Source organism: Oryx dammah, unplaced genomic scaffold, assembly GCF_014754425.2.
Source record: "Oryx dammah isolate SB20612 unplaced genomic scaffold, SCBI_Odam_1.1 HiC_scaffold_29, whole genome shotgun sequence".
NCBI lineage: Eukaryota > Metazoa > Chordata > Mammalia > Artiodactyla > Bovidae > Oryx > Oryx dammah.
In genome coordinates, this window is record NW_024070213.1 from 39799906 (window position 1) to 39812290 (window position 12385).

A 12385-nucleotide genomic window follows, 5' to 3' on the forward strand; every position below is an offset into this window, starting at 1 on the left:
CTGTTCTTTTTTTAAATATTTATTTCTCTGGCGGTGCTGGGTCTCAGTTGGGGCATGTGGGATATTCTAATTATGGCATGCAGGATCTAGTTTTCTGACCTGGGATCATAACCAGGCCCCCCCTGCATTGGGAGCATGAAGTCTTAGCCACTGGACTGGCAAATAAGTCCCTCTCCTTCAGTTTTTACCAAATCTAAAAACACCATTATTAATATCAGTCAATATACTTAGAAGTATTTTGTTCATATAAATAACTGCACATGACAAAAATATAAAAAAGAGAGTAGTAATTGTTTTCCCCAATAGCTTTCTAAAAGTAAAATACACACACTAGCCACTGCATTCTAGTCCACAGAAGGAAACTATTAAGGAAAAAAAGACAACCTAGTCTTGAGTTATCCATATTCTCTTTTAATCAATAAAACGTAACACACAGAGCTCTTGACTATTATATTTTCCAAAACCTTAAGTACTTTCTTATTTAATATAAAGAGTAAGTAAAGTAACAGTAGTTTTCAGAAAGCTAAACAAATACCCTGCACTTATAAAAGTTCACAGGTATAGAAAAGCCAAACACTAAAAAGAATGCCTTAAATAAGACAGAAGAAAGATTGGCAAGTAATTCTGTGCTATTTAAAGCACTGTGCATGTGCCGAGTCACTTCAGTCGTGTCCAACTGTGCGGTGCTATGGACTGAAGCCCACCAGGCTCCTCTGTCCAAGGGATTCACCAGGCAAGAATACTGGAGTGGGTTGCCATGCCCTCCCCCAGGGGATCAACCGGCACAGGGATCGAACTGACATCTCTTAAGTCTCCTGCATTAGCAGGTAGGTTCTTTACCACTAGCGCCACCTGGGAAGCCCATTAAAGCATTAGGAAGGGGAATTAATAAATCCTGCATTATGTATCATGATTTTGAAAAGGAAATGATAGAATGGAAGGATAAACCAGTGGTAAATACTTTTGCATTTACTTTTCTCACACTTCTGCTTTTCCTGTACTTTGTCTCCAAGGGAAAGAGGCACTTCCTCACTTACCGAATCAAATAATACTAAACATAAAGCACTGTGAAAACAACATGGACCAATAATTTGGCATCTATGCTAGTAGGCTTAATTCAGGTAACCAGAAACACACGTCCCAAGAAGAGGGAAGCACTGTGGTCACAGTCCCGTCAGCATGCCTTAGGTAATGCTAGTCTTATCATTATTTATTTGAACATTTCACTGAATGCAGACTAGTGCCAAGAACTTGCAAAGTAGTGTAGAGCTGCAGAGGAATGGAGAATGCAAAATAAAGCAAGACAGACCACCAGGTGGTCAATACTGAAATTAGATTGGCTGATTCTTTGCAACCAAAGATGGAGAAGCTCTATACAGTCAGCAAAAACAAGACTAGGAGCTGTCTGTGGCTCAGATCATGAACTCCTTATTGCCAAATTCAGATTTAAATTGAAGAAAATAGATAAAACTACTAGACCATTCAAGTATGACCTAAATCAAATCCTTACGATTATACAGTGGAAGTGACAAATAGATTCACGGGATTAGATCTGATAGAGAGGCTGAAGAACTACGGACAGAGGTTTGTGACACTGTACAGGAGGCAGTGATCAAGAAAATCCTCAAGAAAAAGAAATGGAAAAGGCAAAATGGTTGTCTAAGAAGCCCTTACAAATAGCTGTGAAAAGAAGAAAGCTAAAGGCAAAGGAGAAAAGGAAAGATATATCCATTTGAATGCAGAGTTCCAAAGGACAGCAAGGAGAGATAAGAAAGCCTTCCTCAGTAATCAATGCAAAGAAATAGAGGAAAACATTGGAATGGGAAAGACTAGAGATCTCTTTAAGAAAATCAGAGGTACCAGGGGAACATTTCATGCAAAGCCAGGCACAATAAAGGACAGAAATGGTATGGACCTAACAGAAGCAGAAGGTATTAAGAAGAGGTGGCAAGAAACACAGGAAAACTATACAAAAAAGATCTTCATGACCCAGATTATCATGATGGTATGATCACTCACCTAGAGCCAAACATCCTGGAATGTGAAGTCAAATGGGCCTTAGGAAGCATCACTACAAAGTGACTGGAGGTAATGGAATTCCAGTTGAGCTATTTCAAATCCTAGAAGATGATGCCAAGAAAGTGCTGCACTCAATATGTCAGCAAATCTGGAAAACTCAGCAGTGACCACAGGACTGGAAAAGGTCAGTTTTTGTTTCAATCTCAAAGAAAGGCAATGTCAAACAATGTTCAAACTACTGCACAATTGCACTCATTCACATGCTAGCAAAGTAATGCTCAAAATTCTCCAAGTGAGGCTTCAGCAGTACGTGAACCGAGAACTTCCAGATGGTCAAGCTGGATTTAGAAAGACAGAGGAACCAGAGATCAAATTGCCAACATCCACTGGATCATCTTAAAAGCAAGAGAGTTCCAGAAAAACATCTACTTCTGCTTTATTGATTATGCCAAAACCTCTGCCTGTGTAGATCACAACAAACTGGAAAATTCTTCAAGAGATGGGAATACCAGACCACCTTACCTGCCCCCTGAGAAATATGTATGCAGGTAAAAGCAACAGTTAGAACCAGACATGGAGCAACAGACTGGTTCCAAATTGGGAAGGGAGTACATCAAGACTATATATTGTCAACCTGCTTATTTAACTTTTATTCAGAGTACATCACGCGAAATGCCAGGCTGGATGAAGCACAAGCTGGAATCAAGACTGCCGGGAGAAATATCTATAACCTCCAATACACAGATGACACCACCCTTATGGCAGAAAGGGAAGAAAGACTAAAGAGCCTCTTGATAAAAGTGAAGGAAAAAGTGAAAAAGCTGGCTTAAAACTCAGCATTCAGAAAATAAGATCATGGCATCCAGTCCCATCACTTCATGGCAAATAAGAGTGGGAAAACACGGAAACAGCACCAGACTTTATTTTCTTCAACTCCAAGATCACAGCAGATGGTGACTGCAGCCATGAAATTAAAAGGTACTTGCTCCTTGGAAGAAATGTTATGACGAACCTAGACAGCATATCAAAAAGCAGAGACATTACTTTGCCAACAATGTTCCATATAGTCAAAGCCATGGTTTTTCCAGTAGTCATGTAAGGATGTGAGAGTTGGACCATAAGAAAGTTGAGCACTGAAGAATTGATGCTTTTGAACTGTGGTGTTGGAGAAGACTCTTGAGAGTCCCTACGACTGCAAGGAGATCAAACCAGTCAATCCTAGAGGAAGTCAGTCCTGAGTATTCATTGGAAGGACTGATGCTGAAGCTGAAATTGCAATATTTTGGCCACCTGATGCAAAGAACTGACTCTCTGGAAAAAACCCTGATCCTAAGAAAGATTGAAGGCAGGAGGAGAAGGGGACGACAGAGGATGAGATGGCTGGATGGCATCACCAACTCAATGGACACGAGTTTGGGTGAACTCCAGGAGTTGGTGATGGACAGGGAGGCCTGGCGTGCTGCAATTCATGGAGTCGCAAAGAGTCGGACACGACTGAGCAGCTGAACTGGACTGAACTGAAGATAGTCCCTGCCCCCAGATAGCTTATTCACTGTGGAAGAAACAGTGGTACACAAGTTAACATCTTCCTATACTAACTGCCTGAGTACACATGAAGTGATTAATTCATACTGGGAATAAAGAGGAATGAATTTGGGCAACCTACAGAGTTCAGCAGCCTCCAGGAAGACCCAAGGTTAAAAGGACCCACAGAGAACAGAGCCACACACTGGTGTCAACAAAAGTAATTTCATTCCCCTGAGGAATATTTAGTCCCTAGGATAAGGACACAAACTATATTGCAGCATTCCTAAAATATGCAGAAATGCAAAGGATCTCCCAGACCAAGAACAAACCCAAATGTGTAGCCCAAAAGTCATAGAAAGGAATGGACTCTGCAGATCAGCATCACAATAGCAAGAGTTGCATAGAGTTGATACTGCTTCAGCGTCCTTGAGAGGGTTAGATAAATAAAGTAGCTTCTCATCTCAAGACCACTGGCTCAGCAGAACACCAAACTTTCACGAGTTTTGGAATTTATCATGCAAAGCAAAACTCTGGGAATTTCACAAAGTAATAAATCTACTCAAAAGTATAAATTTAGTTATACTACTTCATATAACCAGGAACTGATGAGGAATAAAATAATTTCAATTACCAAATTTCATCCTTATATACTCATATGGATCTTCCTGCCACAGTTCTTCATCCTCATCTTTATAGCACATGACAGAAAAAATCACATCTTCAGAGATATTCTAAGAGAAAAAACAAACCAATAAATGGATATAGAGTATTCACATTTGGGGAATATGAAAGGCTTTACGAAGTCATTTTTCCAAACTGTCATATTAATGTTTCTAACAGATCTTTAAGATCTATAATAAGATAACACTAAACAAAATCTATCCTAGACACCAAAGATAAAAGAATTTGCTTTACCTTTCAGCTACCATCTTAGAGATTACAGAATTAAAGAATGCATACTTTAAGAGGAAAAAATTTAGTTCCTAACATCTTCAAATTATCCAGTTATTTTATTTATCAATGGTCCATAACTTTTCATTGATTTGTTCCTTATCAATGCTGAATTAATCAATGCTTAACAATGCTGAATTCTACCTTTAAGTAAAATTGATACAAACAGAAAACTTTAACTTTTGCTGTAGAATTTAACAACCTAAAAAAAGAAATAAAAACCTACGAAAGAAAACGATCATGTATCAGGCTGCATTTCCTACAAAAGAACACTACCTTAACTACAGCCCTGGCGACCGGTTTCAAAATGCTGTTATACAAAATACCTCATTTGATCCTAGCAACTTGCAGGTAAGGAGGGGAGAAAAATACTATCTGACGTATCAGAGGAAAAACAGAGGCTAAATGAGATTCCAACCAAGATCAATTCATTTAACTTGAAGGCCTCATTCTTCTCAAATATTTAAACTTCTAAACTCTTTATATGAAACATCAGATACTCTTCTGAAATTATTAATGAAAACAAAAATATGTTAAATATAAAATACTGGATTAGTTAACACTGACCTTCTCTTGAAAATTTTTAACCAGAGGATAATTTCGGAGACCTGCTCACTGACACTAACCTGTATATGCGGCTTCATCTGCTTCCAGGTCACAGAATGAACAACTCCTTGGTTGAGATAGTTGAAAGCTTGCTGAAGAACACGGGGAGCTACATACTCTTTCTGCCTATACTGGTCTAAAATTTTTAGTAGTACCTACAGGAAAATAGGAAGAGAAAACATAGGAAAAAAAATAATTTTAAAGTTAACAGGAGGGGCATTTTAGGCATGACATAAAATCAAGTCAGAGGTTACAGAGATAAATAAAAAACTAACAGATTTTTAGAAAAATAAATATTTTGTGAGAAATCACATGAGCTTAGATAGGTCCTTGTTAGACTGAACTGAAAGATATCTCACTGTGATTTTCTGCCATTTACCCTACTTCTAACCTGTGGAAGTATTCAAAATAAGCCTATATTCTATTCCACATACTAGCTCTTCAAATAAATTAAAACTACTGTAAAATAATAGACTTGACTAAATGAACACTGAAAACACTATATCCATATAGTGAGAGACACCATAAACAGATTTTTAATATTTGACAAAGGTGCATTTCAACTGGAAGAGAAACAAGGTCATTCAAAACAAAACAGTACTGGGATAGTTGACTAGGTAGCTCCTAAAAAATTAATGTAGCTCCCTAACTAAACTTCACACCAAAATAAATTCTAGATGGGGAAAATATTTCAACAGCAACAAAAAAATGAAACCATAGAATAACTAAAAGAGTGTGGAAATTTTTTATTTTATAATCTCAGACCATGGAAAGTCTTTGTAGAAATAACACAAAACTGAGTTTTTAAATTTTATTTTTTTTTAAAGATTGTTTCTAAGGAAGGAACCATGCCCAAAGCCACTGCCATGACCCATGTAGGAGGCTGCACTACCACATAGCCCAAGTATTCTGGTTCCTGATCTCCAGAGTCCTTCACTACAAGCAAGCTTAACTCTCAACTGATGCATAAACTTATAAGTGTTCTTTTAAAACACGTACAAAATTTATAAATTCAGAACATGAATTCAGTTCAAGTCACATAAAATTCAGGCTTATAAAATTTGTCAGAAGTCTTATCACCAAGAAACTCTTTCTGGAATTCAGACTAAAAAGGGACACTACTGAACACAGTTCTCCCTAATATGGCTGTGGTTCACGCGAAGTGCGGGTGGTAGCAGGTGAGCCACAACACTAACGAAAGGAACAGCTTTTGATTTAAAAAAAAAACATTAAAAAATGTCAGGAATATATACCTTAAATAATCAAGGTTCAGTTTATGGCATGGATGCAGTTCAGTTTAGTTGTTCAGTCATGAGCACCATTTTGTGAACGGCTTCCACGGCATGGATGCAACCGCATGAAATTTAAATGTGTGTGTATTTACACATGTTTATGTGACACTGGAAAACCTCTACTGAACACACTATAAGAAGGCATCAATTTCAGGATGCTTACTGAGGCTTTAATAGCAGTGGAAAGAGCAGAGAAGAGAGCTGACCAGCTCCCTGATTATCCTGGTATCCACAACGAAGTATATGTTTCAGTTCAGTTCAGTCACTCAGTCATGTGTGACTCCTTGCAACCCCATGGACTGCAGCACTTCAGGCTTCCCTGTCCATCACCAACTTCTGAAGCTTGCTCATACTCATGTCCATCGAGTTGGTGATGCCATCCAACCATCTCATCCTCTGTCATCCCCTTCTTCTCCCAGCTTTAATCTTTCCCAGCACCAGGGTCTTTCCCAAGAAGTCAGTTCTTCCTATCAGGTGGCCAAAGTGTTGGAGTTTCAGCTTCAGCATCAGTCCTTCCAATGAATATTCAGGACTGATTTCCTTTAGGATTGACTGGTTGGATCTCCTTGCAGTCATAGGGACTCTCAAGAGTCTTCTCCAACACCACAGTTCAAAAGCATCAATTCTTCAGTGCTCAGTTTTCTTATGGTCAAACTCTCACATCCTTACATGACTACTGGAAAAACCATAACTTTGACTATATGGAACATTGTTGGCAAAGTAATGTCTCTGCTTTTTGATATGCTGTCTAGGTTCATCACAGCTTTTCTTCCAAGGAGCAAGTGTCTTTTAATTTCATGGCTGCAATCACCATTTGCAGTGATTCTGGAGCCCAAGAAAATAAAGTCTGGTGCTGTTTCCATTTCTCCCCACTCTATTTGCCATGAAGTGATGGGACAGGATGCCATGATCTTCATTTTTTGACCTTTGAGTTTTAAGCCAGCTTTTTCACTCTCTCCTTCACTTTCATCAAGAGGCTCTTTAGTTCTTCTTAACTTTCTGCCATAAGGGTGGTGTCATCTGTGTATCTGAGGTTATTGATATTTCTCCCAGCAATCTTGTTTCCAGCTTGTGCTTCATCCTGCCTGGCATTTCACATGATGTACTCTACGTATAAGTTAAATAAGCAGTTGACAACATACAGCCGTGACATACTCCTTCCCACCTGGAACCAGTCCACTGTTCCATGTTGAAGCCTGCACATCTGTTGCTTCTTTACCTGCATACAGGTTTCTCAGGGGGCAGGTAAGGTGGTCTGGTATTCCCATCTCTTAAAGAGTTTTCCAGTTTATTGTGATCCACACAGTCAAAACTTTGGTGTAGTCAATAAAGCAGAAGTAGATGTTTTTCTGGAATTCTCTTGCTTTTAAGATGATCCAACAGATGTTGGCAATTTGATCTCTGGTTCCCTGTCTTTTCTAAATCCAGTTTGAACATCTGGAAGTTCTCGGTTCACGTACTGCTGAAGCCTCACTTGGAGAATTTTGAGCATTACTTTGCTAGCATGCAAAATGAGTGCAGTTGTCCAGTACTTTGAACATTCTTTGGCACTGCCTTACTTTGGGATTGGAATGAAAATTGACCTGTTCCTGTCCTGTGGCCACTGCTGTTTTCCAAATTTGCTGATATACTGAGTGCAGCACTTTAACAGCATCATCTTTCAGGATTTGAAATGCAAACTGTCTAATGGGCCTTAAGGCAGAAAGCAAAGAGGAACTAAAGAGCCTCTTGAGGAGGGTGAAGGAAGAGGTGAAAAATCTGGCTTAAAACTCAAGATTCAAAAAACTAACATCATGATATCCAGTCCCATCACTTCATGAAACAGATGGGGAAACAATGAAAACAGTGACAGACTGTATTTTCTTGGGCTCCAAAATCACTGCAGATGGTGACTGCAGACATGAAATTAAAAGACACTTCCTCCTTGGAAGGACTTTCCAGGTGGCTCAAGTGGTAAAGAACCTGCTTGCCAATGCAGGAGACATAAAAGATTCAGGTTCAGTCCCTGTATTGGGAAGATCACCTGGAGCAGGGCATGGCAACTCACTCCAGTTTTCTTTCTGGAGAATCCCTTGGACAGAGGAGCCTGGTGGATTATGGCCCATAGGGTCACAAAGAGTCAGACATGACTGAAGCAACTTAGCACGCAGGCACACTCCTTGGAAGAAAAGCTATGACAAACCTAGACAGCATATTGAAAAGCAGAGACATTACTTTGCCAACAAAGGTCCCATCTAGTCAAAGCTATGGTTTTTCCAGTAGTCATATAAGGATGTGAGAGTTGGACCATAAAGAAAGCTGAGCACTGAAGAACTGATGCTTTTAAACTGTGTTGTCAGAGAAGACTCTAGAGAGTCCCTTGGACAGCAAGGAGATCAAACCAGTCAATCCTAGAGGAAATCAGTCCTGAATATTCATTGAAGGACTGATGCTGAAGCTGAAACTCCAATATTTTGGCCACCTGATGCGAAGAACTGAGTCAATGGAAAAGACCCTGATGCTGGGAAAGATTGAAGGCGAGAGGAGAAGGGGATGATAGAGGATGAGATGGTTGGATGGCATCATTGACTCAATGGACATGGAGTTTGAACAAGCTCCAGGAGTTAGTGATACACAAGGAGGCCTGGCATGCTCCAGACTGTGGGGGTCACAAAGAGTTGGACACAACTGAGGTACTGAACTGAACTTAATGGGCCAATAAAGTAATTTGTGAGAAAATTATAGCCATAGCTTTCCTGAAACACTGCAAGGTAATTTTTAGAAATGATAATCCATAAAAGGAATTACTCCATCTAAGATGTCAGGTTTTAAGTATTTAACTTTCTATCACTGACAATAAAGAAGACTAATATGCAGAGACTGATAAAAATCTAGAAACACTTTCTTTATCATTAAAGCCTTTTACTATGTCTGATTAATCTTTGTTTCCTGACATGAGGTCAGAAAGTTACCTGAAGAACATGATCTAATACTGGTGACTGCTGTACAAGTATCAATCAACATACTTGAAAGGGCTGAGTCCAGCATCAAGGAGGGGTATTCTTTTTTTTGTTTGTTTGTTTGGGAGGGGAATTCTTGCAGTAGCTACCCTAGTACATTTGCTTCTAAAACTGACAGCATTGCATTAGATTCCCAGAGCTGCCATTTCATCCTTAAAAATAGGTAATGTATTAATTAATATTTTATAATCTACTTTTAAATGACAAAAGTGACTTTAACTACTTTCAGTAGTAATCATCCTTTTATTTTAAAAATGTTAAGTTTATTACCTGTTGAATTCCCACTGCATAAGTTTTCAAAAAGAATTCAGAAAATTCAAAGTATTCTTTTGTGACATTTCCTGGGCTTCCATATCTTGAAACACAAAGAGAAAATGTTTAAATATTGAGAATTTTGTAAACAAAACATGCTCATTAGTTTAAATACTTTTTGATAGATACATTCTACTGGGGCAGAAAACTAACACTTTCCCTTTTATTTAAAAGCCCCGAAATGAAATTATGACAAGCAGCACTTGGACTCCAGGCCATACTTAAAATTTCAGACAGAAATATCATCTCTCCATCCTTTTTTAAAGAGACTAGAAAGACCCAGCGAAGACCATTCACCTCATTACGATCTCAAAGCCTATGATCACAGTGAAGCCTGCTTTAAAACAAGCACAGGGTAACTTTTTGCCCTCTAAAGAAAAATAACCAAATACCATATAGCATCAAGGGGACCTATCCAATTTTATTATATCCAATACTGAGATGCTAAGCACAGATGGTAAATCAAATAACCAGAATTACCGTTCAAAGAGTCGAGCTACAATGTGTAGTGCCCACTTCTTACATTTCCACCAGACTAGTTCTGGTCTATCATCCTCATCAATCTGCAGAGTCTCCTAGGAGGACAAAACACCCAGATAAAACTCCTACAATGAAAGGGTTTATGTGACTAACAAAGGCAGAATAAATGTTGTTATAAATTAAGCAATATTAAATATGAATTCAGATTGCCATACAAATGCAAGTTCTTACTTTACAGATTGCTAGGTAGGAATTAAACAAACAAAACTTCAACTAACTAGTGCTATTGTTCACATTTATCTCCTATCTTTAAAAGGCCCAAATAAGTAGAAAACAAAATACAAAACATCACATCCCTCAAGGAAACTCTCTGGGATACCAAAAAGTTCTATATCTTGATCTGGGAGACAGTAACACAAGTGTCAGTCTGTCAAAATTCACTGAACTGTTCATTAATTTCTGTGCATTAATGTGTATAAACTAAACCTCAACATAATTTGTCCCAAGATATAGACAAAGGAAGGAATATTGAGACATCTGGAGACAACATCTGGAGACAAACTCAAAACTTAAAATATTTTATAATTTTTATAATTTTATATTTTAATATAATGTTTAATATATTTAATATAATTTTATACATAATTTTTAAATTTTAATATATTTTAAGTTAGTTAATCTGATTAGTTATCTGAGTTAATCTGATAGATGAAATATAGTATCACATTTATTGCAGATAAAAATGAGACACCATCTTTCACCTATCAAACTGGCAAACTTAGAATTTAACAAAACAGTATCAGTCACTGTTTATTAAAGTATAAGCCAATACAATGTTTCTAGAAAGCTGTTTTCAAGATCTGTCAAAATAGAAAATTATAGCCATTACTTTCTACTAACTTTTAATAAACTATAATCTATAAAAATACTGAATCACTATGCCAAACACCTGAAACTAATATAAGATTGTGAATCAACTCTACTTCAATTAATTAATTTACTAATTAGCTAAAGATCTGTCAAAGCCTTAACACAGCAAGGAGGTTACCCAGACAAAATAATCATATATGTGCATAGAAATCTAACTACATCCTTACAGTTAAACCTATAACAAGCTAAATATCTAGCAAATGAAGCATTAAGCAAAAATGTACCATACAAAAAAATTCAAAATCGTCCAAAATATTTCTAAGAAATTTTAAGTGAAAATTAATATCAAAACAGTACCCACTCCAGTATTCTTGCCTGGGAAATGCCATGGACAGAGAAGCCTGGTGGACTACAGTCCATGGGTCACGAGAGGCAGGCGTGACTGAGCACGCACGCATGCACACAACTGTCTATATGTATATATGTCGCTTTTACACTCATCGTAAAATATAGCTGTTCTTCCTGACAGATTTCGTTAATGCTTCTTTTCCTGTATACCCTTTTTAATCACTTTTTAATAGGATTTTGTCAGTAGAGCCTTTTTAATCACTTCTTCCTTAAAGATTTTATAGTATTTTCTGTAGGAAAAAATGTTGTATATGAATGCAGAGAAAAAAAGAGAATGATTATCAAGTTTTAAAAATGGCTATCTATTTTTAGTAGGATTAAACAGTTATTTTATTAATTTTGTTTATCTGAATTTTCTGTAGCTGAGTATGTATCATAAATTATTTTTATTACAGTAATTTTTTTTTCCCCAAATAGCAGTCTGGGATAATAATCAGTCTACCACAAATAACCCAAATCCAACTTTTCCCAATTCTTCTTAGAAACAGAAGCCCTTTCTTACAGGAGGAACAGTCCTGTCAATAATAGTTCGGAAGATCTCCATCCACGCTGTCATGGTTTGGTTATTCACCAGTTGAAGAGGCAATGCATACTGAAAACAAAAGACAACAATATCAGACAATAATTCCTCCCCTCTAAAAAATCTGCAACTCATCTATATAGAAAGATTGAAAAACATGGAACAGCTAACACTTGACCATGAAAATAGTAATTTCAGATGATTCAACCTAAAATTTAACTTAAAACAGCTCTATAAGCATATGTGTGTAAGTTAAATTTTTTAAATCTAGAAAATATACATGCTATAAATTATTTCTCTGAGCTCCTCCTTTTTTTTCAGCCATGCTGTGCATCATCCGGGATTTTAGTTCCCCAACTAGGGATCAAACCCATGCCCCCTGCATTGGGAGCATGAAGTGT

The 12385-nt window shown here is 37.5% G+C and overlaps 1 protein-coding gene across 2 annotated transcripts in view; it reads right to left on the reverse strand.

Annotated features, from left to right (window-relative positions):
• The window catches only part of LOC120858527 (importin-8-like), a 67605-nt gene that overhangs the window by 36994 nt on the left and 18226 nt on the right, over positions 1–12385 (reverse strand). For both annotated transcript variants that reach the window (XM_040234632.1, XM_040234633.1), the window contains 5 exons: positions 11967–12056; positions 10187–10281; positions 9665–9749; positions 5124–5258; positions 4178–4277 (listed from right to left, as the gene is read on the reverse strand). In XM_040234632.1, the coding sequence (XP_040090566.1) occupies positions 4178–4277; positions 5124–5258; positions 9665–9749; positions 10187–10281; positions 11967–12056 (505 nt within the window). The remainder of the gene's footprint in view (positions 1–4177; positions 4278–5123; positions 5259–9664; positions 9750–10186; positions 10282–11966; positions 12057–12385) is intronic.